Below are 21114 nucleotides of genomic sequence, written 5' to 3' on the forward strand. Positions count from 1 at the left end.
GGTGATTAGTTGGTAAGCATTTGTAGTACCTAGGTATGTAGATACCTACCTATGCTTTAGTTAATAAAATAAAAATAATAATTTTAACTAAAATACAGTTACCAAAATTAATAGCGTAAAAACTACCTCTATTGATAAGGTTAGTCTTAATTTGAATTATTCAAATATTTATTTGCTCATTAGAAACTTAGTCTTGGAGTTCATGGTCCTTCATATTATAAATAAATAACTTCTTGTGAATGGTGTGCCTTCTAGTTAATTAATGTTATAAATAAATCATGTTAAAACATATTGAGTCTGTATATCTTTATTCCATCCCTAAAATTACATCAATATTTATAAATTTTAAGCATGTATGGGAAATATATGTTTATTACTCATACATCATTCTTAAATATAAAATATTATTAATCAATTAAATTGTCAAATCACAAAATACCTACAAATACAAATGCATTTCAACACATCTAAATTTAACCTTATAAAATAGCTTACAATTAAATAAAAACTAAATTACAACTAACACAAATAGTCCCCCAGATCCGATCCCTGCGGAAGGGTGCCCATAATGCTGGCTACATTCCCCCGCTGAATCGCAACTCCAATTCTTTGGCCAAGGAATGAGCCAGCCCTAGGATCCCTGGTGGAGTCAAGGAGCATCTTCTTCAAATCTTTGTACAAACTGAGCGCATCCTGACACCAAGGTCCCAAAGTTTCAACCGCAAATGCCGAAAACAAGTGATTGCCCGACAGTCCAGCATATTTGCGGCGTTTTAGAGCTTCAGCTGCTGCCGCCGCTCCGCCAGGCCTTAACGAAGTAGCGGCTAAATGGGACGGCGCCAGAGTATCCACGCAAGTTGCATCCCAGATAAGCGGCCGTCCCATCCGCCAGGGAATAAGGGTCATTCCGTCGGGCCTCTTTCCGTCGTCGCGCACAAGACCGGGAGGCTCCAACACAGATGGCACGCCCACACTGACAAGAGCCCGGCGGATAACATCATTAAGGCTGGCATGGCGGGAAAAGCGACCTGCGCTCTTCCGGCAGGAAAGGCCGTGGTAACCGCGACTATCAACCTCCACTCCGCAAGGACAGCGATGAGGGACAACTAAATCAGCCCCTATGCGGAGACCGACCGCCAATCGTAGGGAGTTATTGTCCAAAAGGGTAGCGCAGTTACTGGAGGGATACGCATGAAGCCAATAACCTGACTCCGTTCTGGAAGAAGCTAGGAGACGGGCTTTCTCCTCGCTTGAAGCAGCAGAATCAAGGAGTGAAGCCTGAACCTGGCGACAGAGAGGTTCATCCCACGTCCTCTGAATGTGTCCTTTGGAAGGCAGGTCCACGGTCGGGCACGCCAAACGCCAAGCATTCACTGCATCCGACAGGTACGCCACCTCGAAGTCAGGTATTGACGGAGTGAGTATCTTTCCTACGAGGGATAGCGTACCATGGACGGATGACAGAAACGCAGGCAAAGCAACACTAGAAATGCGTCTTATACCCAGACCGCCGAAGCGGATCGGTAAAGTTGCTTCCTCCAAAGTTGTTGCCTATCATCGAGCCTAATATTAAATATCTTTTGTATTTCGACATGTATAGTACTGTCGATCACTTGACACAAATGAGAATGCCTAAAGAATGGACTGCACCTCATTGCATAAGTAAGTTTCGGGACGAAAAGGCAAAACCGGATAATAAAAAAGGCCATGTGAGCGTTAATTTTCAGTAGGCGGTCAGAATGCTCAGAGAAACGATGTAATTGGCTATCAATGAAATCCGGGATCGCCTCGCCGAAAACTGGGGCTCCAAGAAGATGAAGGGAGCTCTTGGACACCGACTTTATTCCTGGACATTCAACCTCGAACTCTCCCAAGATCTGAGATCTGTTCGGATTGTCGGAGCTTATGTAAAGCTCACATTTGCTCGTATTCAGCTCCAGGCCAACCTCACCAAGCTTCACGGTTAAAGACCGTAGATCATCAAGGACCGAGCTTGCCTCACCGCCTAAAGTGCCGTCATCCAGATACCAACAGTTAAATTTTGAATTAAGAGCTGTAATTATTGGATGAATTGCGAGGCTGAAGATGGCCGGCCCCATCGGATCTCCCTGCTGACACCCAACTGCAGAGAGAATATTGTGAGGTCCATACATCAAATTTGAGGGGTACCTATAGCACTGCCAGAGGTACGGGTATAGACCAGGGATATTCCTCTGCACCTCCGTCAATATGGCGCCACGGTCCACCGAATTAAAAGCGTTTCTGATGTCTAATTTTAGAAGTACTTGATCCTCGCAACGACGTAAAAAAGTTCGACAGGCATGAACTGCAGCCTCACATCCTCCCTTGGAGCCGAAACCCAATTGAGTTGGCTGGAACATGGGCTCCAGGCCTTCGGCGATACTTTTGCAGGCGACCTTGGAAGCAAGCCTCCGGAAAGTTGAGCCAATGGCAATGGGGCGAATGCCGCCATCCTTTTTACGCAAAGCGCAGAGACTGGCCCCGTACAGAGTTGGGACTACTTCTGCACAAACCTTTCCGGCAAGCATGAGATTGACAAGGCGGGTAATACTCGCGAGCAAATCGTCGTTCCTGACACCAGGAGCGCCGAGAATGAGATCTTTAAGGTGCTGGGGCCTTAAACCATCTAAGCCACCAGCTGATCCATTCTTAAAGGACATTATAGCTGCCATGACTGCATCCTCGCTAGCTTGCAAAAAAGGTAGGGCAGAGTCCGGCGGGTCGGGAAAGTTCGACGTTGGAAAGGCTGGTGGATGCTTAGCTTCCAGAGATGCGAGTGTCTCAGGCGTATCTGGCGCAGACGTGTCACTGGAGAACACAATTTGCGCCGCGCCTTTGAGATCCCCATCATTGATCTTAGCCTCAATGACCTTGAGCAAATCCCGCGAATTATTTCCATTTTGCACATTAACCACCTGCGGCGTGTCAACATTGCCCAAACGCGCACAGTTCTGTTTAATTTTAGAAGTCAGGGAACGGCGAGGATCCTTCTTAGTCACGTGCAACCTATTGAAAGCGAATAATAAAAGACCTTCCCAGCTAGAAGGCGAATTTTCATTGACACAGTCGTCAATGGCTTTTGACAGGCTGGTCGCGACAGTACACCTCGCGCCTCTAGGAATTCGTTTGACGACTGGTAGACCTCTCCTATGACTACTCAGACTGTTGGAAAGAGAAACAGAATCATGCCGCGGGGGAGGTAAAGAAGGTGATCGATGCGTCACAGGCACACGCAGAGAGGCAGCAGGAGTCGGTGACAAAAGAGGGCTGGGAATGTGAGGAGAAGTATTAGCAGCCGGCAATTGAAGAACGGACTGGCTGTTAGTGGACTTGTGCGCTTTGCTTATGTGTATCTGCAGACCCCGCTGACCTTTAAAAAACTTTGGTTGAGGACAATGTGGGCACTGCACAAGATTAAGCGGGGACGGACTACTTGTTCGGCTGTCGGGTTGGGCAGGGGAGCTTGCCATTTATATGTAGGTAACACCAAAAATAATTGTGTGAATAAACCGATCTACAAACTAATTAATAATGATAAATATAAAAAAAACACAAAAAATAACATTTAAATAATAATTACAGTACATCATATCCAAGCATTCAAATTACATTAACAATAAAAATAAAACATATTTATGAAATAAATGACTAGGTACATGTCAAAAAAGCATTTAAACGACAGCCTTATGATTGAATACAATAGGGCCCCAATTACAATATCATCACAACACAACACGGTTAAACATAAAATATGGGTACCTCATCACAGTAACTGTTACCAAAAAAAAAAACTTAAGCCAAGTCAACTAATACAATGATTTAAATTAAATTATTAAAAAATCTATATTGTATACAAACAAAATAAACTCTTTAAAATAAACAACAAAATTGAATTCATGTAGAAATAAAATTTTAAATACAATTACAAAATAATTACTTTTACATTCGCATCACTAATAAAAAATAATGAATAAATGTCAAAAATGTACAACAAACAAAGACAAAAAATACACAATAAAAAGGTAAATGGTACAAAAAAAAACACACAAGAAAAAAAAAACTTAATGACAAAAGTCTCAACTTCAAGATTTGAACCTGGAACGCTGATTACTGCTTATATTTAGTACAAAAATAGTTACTTTAGCCACGGCGCTAGCAGACCACTTAGGTAGGTCGACGAATTACGCCTCCGGTATGTACGTATGCGTGATCTTCGTCAGAGCGCATACGTTGAATCCACCCTCCAGATAGCACACAAATATTATTGTAACGTTTTATCCACTGAACTTATTAAATACACACTAGACACCAGTGTTGGCCGAAAGTTAATGCGAATTGAAAATGTTGGCCATTAACCATTATAAATTGAACCTTAAACCGTAACGGACGATTACAGATTACGGTTCAATTTATAATGGTTAATGGCCAGCATTTTCAATTTGGATTAACTTTCGGCCAACACTGCTAGACACAGATAGATCAGCAGTGCACAATTACGCCGCGCGATGAGATGCCGACGCTGCCCGTTCAACATGGAAATCCTCGCAGTTTCTGTGTTATGTGTTATTGATAGTGATATTTGTTATGTGAACGAGCTGATTCATAGTGATTTGCGGTGAATGTCACTTGCCGACAAAAACCCACTGTTTGCCTCGCGCTCGGAATTCACATGGATTAAAACATTACCACAGGAGCATGTATGTATATTTTATATATGTATATTTAAGTATATTAAGAAGTACCTACATAAAAACCCAACACTAACAGTAAAAACAAATGATTTGCAAAAAAATCTAGAATTATAATATACTTAGTTTGTTTTCTTCAGCATTAGAAAAAGACTACGCGATCTTGACGTGTCTTTTAATTGAAAAAAAGTTTTTTTTTAATCAGTAACTATTACATACTTATGAAAGCAAAAGAATGTAAATAATCGTATATATTATGATTCATAATTGTTACATGTTTGTCGTGACTTATTTTTTAAAACTGTTTTTCAATAAAAAGACACGTCAAGGTTGTTTACCTTTTTTTTAATGCTATAAAAAACGAACTATAGGATTGTGTAGGTGGGTAACATTTTAAGTAGGAACATACCTGCCCATGTGCCAATACCTAATAAAGGTTTTTTTAATGAAAGTACCCTTTTATTAGTTAACTATTTGAGGCATACGTTAACCTTTTTCCAAGCATAGCACGATTTATCGACCACATAGCTACGTGTCAATAAAATTTCAACCTTAGACTTCCAATTTAAGGTTCAAATTTTACTTTTGTAAAATGTAGTCAAATGAATCACCAAAAGATAACTAATTGGAATATATGCAGATTTTTAAGAAAAACCTAGATTGGTGCGGCCTGGATAAGGGTTAACTCATAGGTGATTTACAATTGCATATGGTTAACTATCAATGCTATATATGCAATTCGGGAATTTAAATTCAAGATTATGTGCCTCCATAATGACTACCAAGCTCTTAGGTATTAGTATGTAGTTACTTTCATTATCTGATACATTTGTAATGACTTATAAAAAGGAGGAGTAGGTACCTAGTTAATTAATGATTATTAAAGAGTGATACTAAAAATACCTTTGTAATACTGTTTAATTAAAAAAAATATGTACTGATAAGTACTGAGTGTATCACCCTGTAGGTAAGAGTTTACTACACTCCCTGACGTAATATTTCGTAAATAGCACCAAGTCACAAATTTGACAGACTAGGGTAGATGTAAGGAGAAAACCTTCTTATGGGACAAAAATTAGGCAGTGAGGAAAAGCCAAAAGATAGGTAGGTATAGTTAAGATATTTTGCTATATTTGTTTTTATAAACTTGGAGGCCGATTTAAGTAAATATTTTCAAAAAAACATTAATATTGAGATGGGATTCCAATCTAGAAAAATCTGTGAATAATTCCTGGACGTCGTTGTGGAAATGTTGTCAGCCACGTTCATATGATTGGGAAGGGGTCCCTTTGTTTCCCATAAAGTCTTAAGTTATAATGTGTTGTTTGTCATTTTATCATTAGTCCTAAAACTGAAAAGGGTTTTCGTAAGGTTATCCTATAGATAGGTTGATAGGTTAGGTTAGGTTTGTTTTATGGAAATCCTGAAAAGTTACGTGTTAAAATTTAGGTTAGGTTAGGTTTGTTTTATGGAAACCCTGAAAAGTTACGTGTTAAAATTGAAAAAAAAAAAAAAATTGTTTTTTTTTTTCAATTTTAACACGTAACTTTTCAGGGTTTCCATAAAACAAACCTAACCTAACCTAAATTTTGACTAACGAAAATTCGGACAAACAATACATTATGACTTAAAACTTTTTGGGAAACAATAGAGACCCGATTGGGAAATATTTCCTTTGTCCGATGTTAATCCTCTGTCCCCAGTTACTCCTCTTGACGGTTTCTATAAATTATTATGATTTTTCTTCCCTGCCTTATTTGGATGATACACCACGAGAAAGGTATAATCCTCCTGCGGCGTGAAAATATATATAGGAATAGATAAAAACAAAAGCTACTTCACTATTATATTTAGTATTATAAATTATAACGCAGTAATTTGGCCAATCAAATTAGATTTTTTCCAGGAATTAATTCCCAGCAAGCTGGAAACCATCTTAATATCTTCATTTTGGTTCTAAATTAGCGTAATCCGAGTTTGTTCCATTCCAGGAGTTGTGGAAATTTTTTTGCTCTTTTTCACGTTTTTGCTTGTAGGTACTTAGTTCTAAAACGGTACATCCGACGGAAAATTTGCTCTAATCATGATAAAAATAAACATCTGTGCATCCGAAAGATACCTTAATATGAGTTCGTAGTCAAAGATTGTAAAAAATATCCGCCACTTTGAATATATATTTTTTGTAAAATGTCATCGTGTCAAAATCCGATTTTTTTTACCAGTGTCTGATCCACAACAACCTTAATTGCTGGTAGTAACATTGATTTTGACGGTGGGTTCCTTCTACATCGAGTGGTTTTGTCAATTCAAGGTAAAATGTATCTCCCTAGGACCCTAAAAAAATCCACATCTCCTATGATGGAGCAAACTCGGATTATACGAATTTAGGACATAATGAAGGTATTAAAATAATTTCTAGCTTGCTGGGAATTAATTCCTCAAAAGCGCTTTTTTTGGATCTAATTTGATTGGCCTAAATTCCATTAAATTATCAGTATATTCTGAATACCACTGTAGCGCCACCTATCGGTCGCATGTGGGACTACGTATAGACATAGCATGCGTTGCGTTTCCCAAATGCGCACGATGGTTTCCAAACCTGACTTCGTAGCAGCCGCGATTTAAAGTTCCACCGATAGATGTCGGTATGGCTAGAATTGGTGCATTTAGAACGACATCTGGTTCGCTTTAAACCATGAGTTTTTTCTTTAACCTTATAACCTCTCGCGTCGAATGATGGTCCCTATGCCAGTTCATGTTTATAAATATTTATGGAGGGTATAGGTAAGGAGAAAACTCTTTTATGGGAGAATATTTGCAAAAGTGTCTGTCTGAAGCGCTGGTGGCCTAGCGGTAAGAGCGTGCGACTTGCAATCTGGAGGTCGCAGATTCAAACCCCGGCTCGTACCAATGACTTTTTCGGAACTTATGTACGAAATATCATTTGCTCACCAGTCGCTTTTCGGTGAAGGAAATCATCGTGAGGAAACCGGACTAATCCCAATAAGGCCTAGTTTACCCTCTGGGTTGGAAGGTCAGATGGCAGTTGCTTACGTAAAAACTAGTGCCTAAGATGCCAATCTTGGGATTTGTTGTCAAGCGGACCCCAGGCTCCCATGAGCTGTGGCAAAATGCGCGAGCAAGAAGATTTTCAAAAGTGTCTAGCAGTCAGCTATATGTAAATAACAGTTCCGAATCTCTCCAGAGTAGCGCTAGATTAGTAGATTAATGCGTTATTGCGCTATAATGAATTTTTTCATCAAATATTCTAAGTATTGTGGCGCCATCTATCAGGTTTTTACTTGACTTCCTTACCTCTCTACCTTCCATATACATTTTGTTGTATTACATCCGACATTGAACTCTGGGATGATTTAATAAAAACATATTTATGTAGTTAAACAATGTAGGTATAAATTAGTTAAAGTTAATAAAATACCAAGTAGTTTTTTTATATTATTTATTTTATATAACTTAGTAAATAAATTAAATTAGTGTATATTGTTAATATTGTCGAAATTGACTATAAGCGTCGCGTCGTTGAAACTGGACTGACTAGTTAAATGCGCCAACCGGCGCACGAGCTCATTATGTGCGAGCGAGACAGAGCTATGCATGTCTATAGCGCTCTCCGCTATAGCGGCCATAGGGCGCCAGGGCCTTAGGGATAGTCTACGTGTAGATGAGCACCAGCAGGACTATGAATACACCCACTGAGATGCAGACAATCAAACCGATTTTTTTCTGAAAAAAAAGGACAAGTTATCTATATATTTATTTTGGATTTAATATATATTATTTACTCAGGGTTCAGCGTATAGGTACTTATATTAAACGATTATTTTGAATGTACATAGCAGTATGAGTTGTAGTGTCTTAAACTTAAAAAATATTATGGAGGGAAATTGTTTTTGACGTTTTTGATGTGAAGGTTAAAGCTTGATGCTTAAATAATTGACGATTATACCTTATTTCCTCGCAAGTTAGGAGAAAAGCACTATATATATATGTAGCCAATTCGAACGTATACTGACATCACAATTATATCTAAATGATGTAATTTAGTTATCTTGCATGTCGCTCGTACAAACTTGACGGTACAGTCAGCTGCAGAGAAAAGTAACCCCCGCTTAGGGTTACCAGATGACAGGAATTTTCCTGACATGTTAGGAGTTTTGGCCTTTTGTCAGGATGGACGGAACACTTTTTATTTACTTAAAGTAATACAAATGCTTAATAAAAAGCGGCTATCGGCTCAATCGGGTGGCCATCGCTAACGGCTAGACACCCCCCCCACCCCTGGGGGCCTCGTCGTCAGTCAAAAGTATAGCATAGAAGTTTGTATGCTAAGGTACTAAGCGAATAGTATTGCTGACTGTACATGTATAGATTGGCGCGAGCAAGACGCGCGATAACTAAATGACATCATTTAGATATCATTCAGATGTCAGTGTGCGTTCGAATTGGGCTGTAAGCAGCAGACATGTCGTTTAGGTCTCCAAGGACAAACATTCTTTAATCTAAACGTACAAATGAAATTCAGAACTCCAGCATTTAACAACATACAATAATTTCTATGACCACCATGCATAAGTACATGTTAAGTGCTCACCTGTTTAGTCTTCTTTCGGAACACGTTCCCCTGCAACAGCTCGTGCTGACCAACGACGACGTGCTCCGTGGCCTGCAGCGCGAAGTACTCGACGCTGTCTAGCTGATCCTGCTGCACGGCCACGAGGTGATGCAGCTGTCCGAACAAGTCGCGGACGTCCACGAGGGCTGCCTCCACTTTAGCCAGCTCCGCGCGACGCGCCTCTGCCTCGCGCAGGCCGAGCCGGGCCTCGCGCGTTTCTGCTTCGATCTGAAGATCAACCCACAAATTCCAATGCTGTGAACTTACTCGATATTGCCTGCCCTGTCAAGCATTCCCTAAACTTTGCATATATTATCAGTTGCGTGAGTGTTGACAATATACTCCTGCAAAACTATGATCTGTAGTTAGTGATTAGCAAAACGGGCCCAAAATTTATTAGACTTCATATATTATATAGTTTACAAGTAGGTACCTAACCATGACAAACCTTGTAGGTACCTCGTAAACGAAATAACGGGTACATGGCAATAGTTTGGAAGAATACTTGGAAGACTGGTTGTAAGTTATTATTTGAGTTTTGTCTGGAGTTATACCTAATGACCTAATATAATACGCAAACGCAGATTCATGTGCTACTCCGTAGCGGGTAGTAACCTAGTACCTACATTCTTTACTTATAGATCGGGAAATAGTTCGTAGACTGGTAGCAATATTCAGGTTTCAAAATCTCGATTGATTACTGATGCGGGCGAGATGTACTGTGAATCGTAACAAGTTCGTATCATCGAGTTGAGTAGCGCCAAGATAACTCTGCGCAGGCTTTGCGTCAAATAAATAAACATTATAGGACATCTTTTACACTATTACAAAAAAAAAATGTTTTCAGAACTCACATTATCGACGAAAACTTGGAGACGGTTGTCGTCCAACAGTCTCTCACACTCCTCCTCTGTAATCTCTGAATTAGCTGAAACAAACAATATGAAACATACAAAGTCAGAAAGTCAATACAAAAAATAAACATTAAAATTTTACGTTTATAAACTATATATCTTTATCTTTACAAAAATGTTAGCAAATAAAAACTGCGTACATGTTTGAAGAATCATTAAACCATTGCATTATTTTAAGTATTTTAACTTTTTCGTGTTTTGAAACGAAGGCAGAACACACAACACGAACGTACCTATTACGCACTATTGGATTTACCTAGTCCGGTAAAAGGTACAAAATTTCCTAAACGATTTACTTGTTAATTAGATAATGTAATTGCTGCTACCTCATTGACAGATATGTTATACGATTAGTAGGCCGGTTGCGTTACATATAGTTGAATTTATTAGAAACTTTATGACTTCTAGAACGCATTTAAAATTGTATGCAATACTGGAGATAATAATGATGTGATTATTATTTAATTCAATCGCCAATGAATTTAAATAATGAAAACCCGGCCAAAATCGTGTCGTTCTGCAAAATAGACGGACTAAAAAAATAATTCTGTGATACTATGGACATTACAAACAAAAGCGAGTATCTTTGCAGCATTTGTGTTCTTTAACTAAGAAGAGCTCAACCGATCACATTTGAAGTCTTTACGAACTTTTTTCATGATATCGGCTTCAAACAAGTGCCTACTAACAATTACTGATTGTGAGCTAAGTCACGGCCAGTTACCTAGGTACTTTGATTTTCTGAAGGTGTGCAACTACTTACTAAGAGCCAATTGATCAGCAAGTAATCGACGCCGCGCAGTACGCAATTCCGTTAACACACTATGATGGTGCTCTAGCGCTGCCGCGTACCGCCGGCGGCAGCAGGCCGCCTGCAGACGTGCCGCGCGCGCCGCCGCTCCACCCACGCCCGCGGCAGCGGTGGTCGCGCGTTGCTCCAACTGTCGCAGCGCTCCGCTGGCCTTCAGGCCTAATGCGTGCGCCTGTGTCACCACGCTGTCAACTTGCTCCTGCATCTCTGAAACGAGAGGACACTATTTAAATAAGTACCTAGATTGTATGCCACCTACACCCGTCTTATAACGACTATTATGAACTCTCGCAATTTAGGCACTAATGCAAGCGCCATATTCTCGATTAGATGTGCATTTTAATATTTGCTGTGTTCCAAATGTTATTAAGGCGTTATAGTTATTGGCTAACGGCGTATTCTAATTTTAATAACACGATAAAAATTAGATCAGAACCATATCTAATCCAGATCTAATTCATATCCTGTTATTAGAATACGCCTGTATAGTATTTATATTCAGGGCATACCGGGGCTGGTGTGGAAGGTAGGATGTGCATGCAGCGCACGCAGCCGTGCCGTCAGCGCCGCCAGCTCGCCCGCCCATTGCACAGCCGCCTCCGCCTGTATAGTATTCAGGGCATACCGGGGCTAGTGTGGAAGGTAGGATGTGCATGCAGCGCACGCAGCCGTGCCGTCAGCGCCGCCAGCTCGCCCGCCCATCGCACAGCCGCCTCCGCCTGTATAGTATTCAGGGCATACCGGGGCTGGTGTGGAAGGTAGGATGTGCATGCAGCGCACGCAGCCGTGCCGTCAGCGCCGCCAGCTCGCCCGCCCATCGCAGAGCCGCCTCCGCCTGTATAGTATTCAGGGCATACCGGGGCTGGTGTGGAAGGTAGGATGTGCATGCAGCGCACGCAGCCGTGCCGTCAGCGCCGCCAGCTCGCCCGCCCATCGCACAGCCGCCTCCGCCTGTATAGTATTCAGGGCATACCGGGGCTGGTGTGGAAGGTAGGATGTGCATGCAGCGCACGCAGCCGTGCCGTCAGCGCCGCCAGCTCGCCCGCCCATCGCAGAGCCGCCTCCGCCTGTATAGTATTCAGGGCATACCGGGGCTGGTGTGGAAGGTAGGATGTGCATGCAGCGCACGCAGCCGTGCCGTCAGCGCCGCCAGCTCGCCCGCCCATCGCACAGCCGCCTCCGCCTGTATAGTATTCAGGGCATACCGGGGCTGGTGTGGAAGGTAGGATGTGCATGCAGCGCACGCAGCCGTGCCGTCAGCGCCGCCAGCTCGCCCGCCCATCGCACAGCCGCCTCCGCCTGGAAAGTAAAACATTAGTATTTTTATACATATTTGCATGGTTATTAATAGATAATCCACAAATGACTCGTAACAAGACGATTGGGCTGAACTAAAAAGTAACCTTTTTTTTTCCTAGCCTAGGTACTTTGGTGTCCCACTGCTGGGCAAAGGCCTCCCCTCGTTTTCTCCACTCGACCCTGTCATCGGCATTTTCCCACCATTTGGGGTAGAATGCGTCCAAGTCGTCCCGCCATCTCCAAAAAGTAACCTAACTAAAATTTTTAGAAATTGTCGTACATACTTATATTTTGAGATTTTGGCTAATCTATTTTGAACGTAACCACTTTTTATGTTATTCCATACTTAAACAAAAAAATATTAAAAATGTAAGTAGGTAATCCTTAAAAACTTTCTTGTTTTAACTTTTTTTCGACAAGTGGATGCCATTTTTAACAGTTTTTATATAAGTTTTAAAAGCAAAATCTTCTGTTCCGTGTGGTTAGATGGTAATCATTTCATTCATTATAATACTGACATACATAGCTTCCGCACTGAAACGACATTATGAAAACAATCAATTTATGTGATTCTAAATAACATAACTAGAATACATAGGTACATAATACAGATGTAATTATAATTAATATTTATAAAGAAGAGAGAGAATAAAGTAATATTTATTGCAAAAAGATTTCCGCAATGTTCTTTCAACAATCAGAAAATTAAAAAGAACAAAGCATTTAAAACTAGCGTAACGAGAATGCCTATTAAAAATAAACTTATAAATGATGTTACGGGGTGATCCTCGCGTGGGCCGTCTCGTGTAACGATTGGCCAGGTCTGTGCGGGAATGCCCCTGCGTGAAGTATTTCTATAAAATAATATATGGTACCTATTCGATTCGTATTATTACAATTTAAATAACAATGTAGTGGAGAGTGGGGGAATTGGGAACACTTAACTTCAAACGCTCTAAAAAGATATAAAAATATTACAAACCGAACTAATTTATATGCTAACCGTTAGTTTGGTTTACTGTCTATCTAATTATAACAAAATAATAATTTTAGGTTAATGTTATCCTACTAAATTTGGGCGAAAACAAAAACCTTGCCGTTCCATTTCACCCGAAACCGTATGGGGTATTTTGATTTAAATGTTTGAAACAGTCCGCGGGGGAAATGGAAACACTGAAGATTTTCAGTTTATTATCACTTTTCAAGGATCTTTATTTACCTCACGGGATACATAAGAATTTACAAAGTTAAGAAATATTGGATTTTCAATCAGTATATAGAAGGAATCATTGATAATGCAAGGGGTAATTGGGAACGCTTTCCTTTCCTTAGTTCCTTATTAAAAATATCAATCAAAATGAGTATCACTCATGATTGTAATTTTGGTGAACTTGAAACCCACCTGGGGTTTGAAAGCAGATACCATATACACGATAATAACAAAAATTGGAGTCTTCAACTCCAAAAACTCCATGGTAAATATGATATATGATAAAAATTATAGCAAAAGTTGAAAATATTTTGTTCGATTAATCGTGACCACACATAGCTTCAGAATCTTAAAGTCACTTAGGCAGATAAAGGCCTCTTTATGTTTGTGTTAAACATACTAAAGAATTTTTTGTTCAATTAGAAGTATGTACTATACTATATATCTCACTGTTTTTAATTACCCGCCGTTCCCAATTCTCCACTCTCCCCTCCCGCATAAAACATCAAAATATTTAATGTAAGCTAATTCAACAGTATGTATCAAACAGATTAACAGTATGCAATAACGATTAGTTCACATACATCATTATGCAAGGTGTAAGATAATGTGCATCGGGGGTCAAGTGCAGCAGATAATAGCGATGTCAGAGCAGACGCGTATTGTTATTACTTATTACTATCGGATCGGTAGCGATCTGCAGTCCACTAGCTGGAATTAAGAGTAGGTATACCTTCATAAACCACGACTGATGGAATTTAAATACTCTGGTTGCTCGGATACCTATGTGGCATCTATTGCCTAATATTTAGTTTAGTCTAGCTAGTCCTTAAGTTTGGCCCATTTATATCATTTTAGTTTTAAGGCTTCTATATATAGACCTTTCAAGAAATGGCATGCTATTTTATATAATTGCTGGATAAGTATTATTGCCAATCGCAGGCGATTATTGGTGACGTTTGGAGTTAGAGTGGCCATTGAGTAGGCACATAACTTACTTAATGCAGCTTTGATCCCTTTTCGTGTAAGCATATATGCACTATCACTGTACATAGAATGACATGTGTATAAAATGTGACTTGATGTCAGTCACATGAGGTCGTGTAGGTACAGTGTGTATTGTTGTTAATGAACGCGTCGTGTAAACAATTAATTAACTCGCTAATGAACGGCGCGATGAACAGCAATTGGTGCGTGCATAGCGCGATTCGTCCTAGCCACCAATTTCAATTCAAATGACACATTTGAGCGGAATTTTGATGGAAACATCCCGTAGTACAAAGTATTCTTCGGAAATGTTAAGGCGTAATAACACAAAATCTCAATCTGAGGTTAATGTAAAATCCAAAAAGATATAGGTACCTACAGTTAATAGGTAAATTTGATTTAAATGTTTGAATAGGTAGGTACATTGTAACAAAACGGTACTTACCTATATAATACAGAAAATCTGACTTCTTAAATGTTTTCTACTGATATTCAAATTATTAATTAGGCATCTACACTTTTTACATTAACAATTCCCATCATTTTCCATAAGGTAAGGTAGGTACGTATTTATAAAAAAATGCATGCTAATAATAATATTATTATGATTACGGTAAATATTTATTACTTATGTGACTTATGTCACATAAAATTGTTGACTCCGCATAAAAACAGAGCCGCAGGTTGTGTTGCTTTTCTATAACCGTGTTAATGACAGTGCTGAATATACATATAAATTTTATTTACATACCTGGTACTTTATTTCATTTACATTCGATGACAACACACCCTCGAATTAATGTTTGCCTGCCTGATGAAGTTGTAATATGTAATAAGTTTAGCTTTACGAGTAATTAAGCTTTAAAGTAAAAATGTTTAAATAAATTAGCTCGATCTGTATGTAATTTTAATTGCTACATTTATATTTATATTTCTAATAACTACCCACCGACTCAGTGGTAACAATGATGTAGTGAGATAGTTGCTAAGTACGTACATAACTAACATACACCTATATGTGATAAAACATAGGTAGTACCTCGTGCAGCATTGCTTCCATCTCTGGCGGCAGGCTTCTCGCCGCCGACCCCTCATCTTCCTCCACTGGTAATACCGTGTCCTTGTAAACACCACCCGAGGCCTCTGCTCGCTGGAACATACAATGCAACGATCATAACGTATATTTTGTCCATCATAAGAAGTTGTAAAATTTAAACCGCAATTATTTGCTTGGCATAGTAGCTGTAGGTAGATATTGCTCATAGCGTATTAGCAGTACCTACGCGTCATTAAATCGATAGAATCTAGACTAGCCAGAACTGCAAAAAACCACTAAGAAGGAAAATAAATGGCATACTTATACCTATTCAGAAACATGTATGACGAAGACCAACGGACGGCTTCGGAGCGGAAGCTCTTGTTATCCTGTTACATTGCCCGCGCCCACGGATTAAGACACCGAGATTCACAAAAGAATGGCTATTAGGTACAGGCACTTTCCATGTCAACGGCTCCGTAGAGTCTATCTCAATATTTGCTCGGCTTTATTATGATGTCACGTTTAGCAAAGTGTTACACAGGTGTTTGTGAGCAAGTAAACATAATGAGATAGGTACTGATGATGACGCTACTGACCTGCAGCAGCTCGGCGAGGCGGTCCTTGCTCCGCATGGCGAGATAGCGGCCGGCTCGGCGCGGGCGCGTTGCGGAGTGCGTCCTGCGCGGTGCGGCGCTAGTTGACGCACTATCTTATCACACTGATAACACCTGATATCGCGATATTCAGCCGTCAGCAGCGGCACTCGCCGCGGGGTCGCGCAGCACTGAGCGGCGCTGCTCGATCGAGCGCGAGCGCGTGTGCCGGACTCATTAGCGAGCGGGTCAGCGTCCGCACCGCCGCCGCGCCGCCGCTTGCGCTCAACGCGCCGCTCGCGCGACGGCAATGAACTAACTGAAGCTTCTGATATCAGACCACACTTGTCTTAATGTACTGAAAAATTATTAATAAAATAGAATTTTTTGAAGTTTAGTGAAGTGAGTCACGCAATTAAACTAGCTTACCATAATATGAACCACAGCGTGCAGCGTCTAATAAAAATATTTAGAAATATGTACTTTAGAAATTAAATTGGATATAAGAATGTTAGTGAGACGTGGCAGCTGTAGGTTGTAGGTGCGCCGGCGCTGACCCCAGTCACCGCAAATCTTATACATAATGAGCTATTGTTTGTACGGAAAACTGTGTCGTTCACCTATTTGCATAGAATTCAGGTACGTGTTTATTTCAGTAAAACTTCAATTTTGACCGCTTTTTTGTATATTCGAATCCCCAAATCGATACGACTTCAATATTGTGAATTTCCTTCTATAAGTAACTGTTCTATATCTTTGCTTTGACGTACTAGTAGGTTTAGTAAGGAACACAAATGTATGGAACAGCATGCACTTTAGTCTCAGGCGATGCCGTTTGGCACGATTGTTCCTTAGGTCAAACAAAGTTGATCTGGCCCGGTAGCCGGGAGATCGTACCATGCAGACCCCCCAAAAAGGGGGGGTGAAAGAGTCGGCTCCCCAGGTCCAATCTATGCTATATTCCTTCCTAGTCTTAGCAACTAGGGCAAGTTATATATCATTTTCGTATAACTTAGGGACGGGGAATTCTTTTTCGAAATAATTATTATACCTTTACATACAAAAAAAAAAATTGTACAAAAAATGAAAATGTTATGTAATTTTATTGTGACAATTTTGGATATTACAATCACAGTGTGGCGATTTGCACTAAATAAAAAATGGACGATGTAGTCCATGTTTTCTTTATTCAGAAAAATATCGCTTTATAGTAGGCATTCATACATTTTTTCGTAATAAAAATATAATTTATAGCGCGTGGCGGTAACGATTTCCATACAAATGGAACTATGCCCAAAGTCAAAGATTAAAAATGTTTACTAAAACACTGAATTTGGCATTTTAAAAGTTTAAATATAATGTTTTAATAATTTTTCTATGCGGTTCTGCCCTTTTTTGGTACAAATTTGTTGTTTTTATTTTTATTCCATACAAAATTTCTCCCCCCATTTCCCCCCTTAAGGGTTGATTTTATAAAAAAATATTTTATCTTAAACTTAAACCTGTCGCATTTAATTGATGTTGAAAATTTCAGCTTCATATCTTCAGGGGTTTAGATTGTATGATATCTGGAAGTAAGCAGAGTTTTGTTAGATATTATAATGTATGGGATATTATGAAATAAAATGTCTTTAGCTCAAACACATGTAGATCCTAAACTACTGAACATTTTAACCTGAAAATTAATTACAAAAGGTATAAGTTAGTTATAAAAACAAATTTAAAAATATCTACCCTTAAGGGGGGAAATGGGGGGGGGGAGATCGTTTGTATGGAATAAAAACAAAAACAATAAATTTTTACCAAAAAAGGGCCAAAACGCATGGAAAAATCATTAAAACATTATATTTAAACTTTTGAAATGCCAAATTCAGTGTTTTAGTAAACATTTTTAATCTTTGACTTTGGGCATAGTTCCATTTGTATGGAAATCGTTACCGCCACGCGCTATAAATTATATTTTTATTACGAAAAAATGTATGAATGCCTACTATAAAGTGATATTTTTCTGAATAAACAAAACATGGGCTACATCGTCCAATTTTTTATTTAGTGCAAATCGCCACACTGTGATTGTAACATCCAAAATTGTCACAAAAGCTTACATAACATTTTCATTTTTTGTACAAAAAATTTTTTTTTGTATGGAAAGGTATAATAATTATTTCGAAAATGAATTCCCCGTCCCTAAATTATACGAAAATTATATATAACTTGCCCTAGTTGCTAGGACTAGGGAGGAATATAGCATAGATTGGACCTGGGGAGCCGACCCTTTCACCCCCCCTTTTTGGGGGGTCTGCATGGTACGATCTCCTGGCTACCGGGACAAATCAGCTTTGTTTGACCTAAGGAACAATCGTGCCAAGCGGCATCGCCTGAGACTAAACTGCATGCTACGTGACCTTACTCAACCTACTAGTACCTAGTTAAATATATCAAGCAATCTCTTAGTAGTATGTTGAGCGCATATTATATAAATATCCCTGATCTGGATTGGAAATTCCCACTGAACCGGATGTTGACTCCACGTTACGTATACATATCTCACGTAGCCCACATCCGGTCTGTATTGATATAGTGAAGACAGTGAAGTAAATTAATAAGGGCTTAATAAGTTTAGTTAACTTCAAACCTACAAAGATATGAAATAAGTATTTTGGAGTAGAGGTGCTTATACAAAATGTAGTACTTAGTCGCGAAGTAAATCGTAAAGGCAGTATGTTTTTTGACAAAATTATTTTTTTTTTTTTTTTTTTTTTTAATTTATTTAGAAAACAAACAGCCTTTTACAATTAAGTCTTACAAAAATTATTAAAAATAGGCCTAAAGTTTCATATATTACATTGTTACATTGTGTTATTTATTATATTGTTTAATATTTGGTTTTATCGGCGACTGTAATCAACAAAATATAAATTGCGCCGATTTCCATATAAGTTGTTCAAAAGATCGGTGCAAACTGTATTTCTTGAATTATACTTTCATTAATCAAAACTACTGCTCGTCCAGCCCAACTCAAGGAAAGTACGTAGTTTTATCACAGAGTTCCCTTCGCTCCCTTTGGTCTGCATCATCAGATTAGCTTGGTGTTATCATAATATTTCATTGCCAATTTGTCACAGTTTTATTTCTAAAAACACATCAAATTTTAACTCAATGAGAAACCAACAAAATGTTTGATAAATTGTATAATAAAAAAAAAATCATTTCAATCTTTATGTGTAAAAATTGATGCAAGAAATAAAAGGCTTTTTTATTTTATTTATGCAATTTTTGGAAGCAACTGAACTAACACTTAGAGTTATACCAATATACTTAGATTTCGATAGCATACGCAGTGCAAGTGTTATATTTTAAATGTCAAAATTCTATGAAATTATGACGTATAAATAAGGTAAATAACACTTGCACTGCGTGTCGTGCTACCAAAATCGTTGCAGACTTATCTTGGTCTAACTCTAGTTACAGAGTAACAGAGCAATCTTAATATAAATGTAAGGTCACTGTGGCGAAGTCCGAAGTACTTTTTTTTTTTTGACTTGGGAGTGATCTAGTTCCGTTAATTATTCACCTATGTTACTGCTTGTAATCGCATACGATGAAGAATTTAATAATTAATAGTTTAGCCTTAGTGACAGATCATTTCAAGCACAAATTAAGCAAAAACAATGACATTTTTTAAAATTCGGCGAGTAGACGGACTTCCCGTGCAGTTTAAGGGAAGTCCGTCTAGTTATGATATCAGCCAATCTATGGGTGTGTATATGTTCGTAGTCAAATTCCTAAAAAGAACGGATCAAGACAATGAAAAGTGTATTTTAAACTTGTCAATATACGGTTCAGATTCGAAATAAACACCATTTTTCTAAAACAAAGGCAAGTCCGGCATATACTACCAAGATGGGGTGGTAAACCTTTTTTGGCAAATATTTAGACTACTTAGCCACATCATATCAACTTAAACACGACCGACTTAATATTGTTATCATCTGATATTGATCAGAGTATCAATATCGGTGATTCGGTGGCGGTGGATCAACCAGAGTGTTGCAAAAATGTTTTTACTAGTTCAGCACACCAGCTGAAAGTTATGACTCTAAATATAAGAAGTTTGAAGCATAATTTCGATGATTTGCAGGTGCTACTTGCACGAATAGACATTAATGTTGACGTCATTATATTATCTGAATGTTGGCTAAGCGACGATACTTGTTTGCCATTGTTACCTAACTATAAAACATTTTCTACTAACCGTATACTCAATCAAAATGCCGGTGTGGTGGTCTATGTAAGGACTAACATATCGTCTAAAACAACCGAACCTGATTCAATCCAAGACGCAAACTGCCTTGTCACAGCAATCGGTAAAAAATTTGCTATTGTTTCGATATATCGGCCTCCATCTTTTAGACAAACTGATAACTTTATTACGTCTCTTGATTCATTATTGCAGACACTAAAACAATACCAGAACATCATTCTTATAGGTGATATTAACATAAATATAATTGAAAATACACAAGACAACAGATCTCCCGACTATCTGGATATGCTGGCGTCACACGGACTGTTACCTTCTCATAAACTCCCCACTAGAGGTTGTAACTGCCTGGACCATTGTATGGTTAAAACAAAACTAAAAAATACTACAATAGTTTGCGATTCCTCTATTACTGATCACTCGTTAGTCATGATATCACTTTCCAAAGCACATGTACAGAAATCAGATATACCAAAAACACACAAAAAAGTTGATTACGCCTCGGCTATAGCAGAATTGGATCTAGTTAACTGGGCTACAATATTGAGTGGAACGGATATTAATATTGTTACTAATATGTTTCTGCACCTCGTCAACAGTACTCTAACAAAACATACGACATTATTTAAAATGTCTCACAGGAAACGCAATGTTA

General features: G+C 38.9%; 1 protein-coding gene across 1 annotated transcript; it reads right to left on the bottom strand.

The window, feature by feature from the left end:
• Positions 1-8224: 8224 nt before the first annotated feature.
• LOC134797748 (syntaxin-like) lies at positions 8225-12132 on the bottom strand. The gene is made up of 5 exons (XM_063770147.1): positions 11925-12132; positions 11020-11274; positions 10197-10270; positions 9322-9570; positions 8225-8453 (listed from the first exon to the last, which is right to left on the bottom strand). The coding sequence occupies exons 1-5, from the start codon at positions 12115-12117 to the stop codon at positions 8382-8384; spliced, it is 843 nt and encodes a 280-aa protein (XP_063626217.1). The 5' UTR covers positions 12118-12132; the 3' UTR covers positions 8225-8381.
• Between the last annotated feature and the right edge of the window lie 8982 nt (positions 12133-21114).

Source organism: Cydia splendana, chromosome 1 (genome assembly GCF_910591565.1).
Source record: "Cydia splendana chromosome 1, ilCydSple1.2, whole genome shotgun sequence".
In the NCBI taxonomy this organism is placed as follows: domain Eukaryota; kingdom Metazoa; phylum Arthropoda; class Insecta; order Lepidoptera; family Tortricidae; genus Cydia; species Cydia splendana.

Excerpts from the sequence above, each read along its gene's own strand:
- LOC134797748 (XM_063770147.1), bottom strand. The coding sequence starts at position 12,117 with ATGGGCGGGCGAGCTGGCGGCGCTGACGGCACGGCTGCGTGCGCTGCA. Across the intron at positions 11,275-11,924 it reads TACCTTCCACACCAGCCCCG|AGATGCAGGAGCAAGTTGAC; the intron begins GTATGCCCTGAA and ends CTCTCGTTTCAG. Across the intron at positions 8,454-9,321 it reads TCCGAAAGAAGACTAAACAG|AAAAAAATCGGTTTGATTGT; the intron begins GTGAGCACTTAA and ends CTTTTTTTTCAG.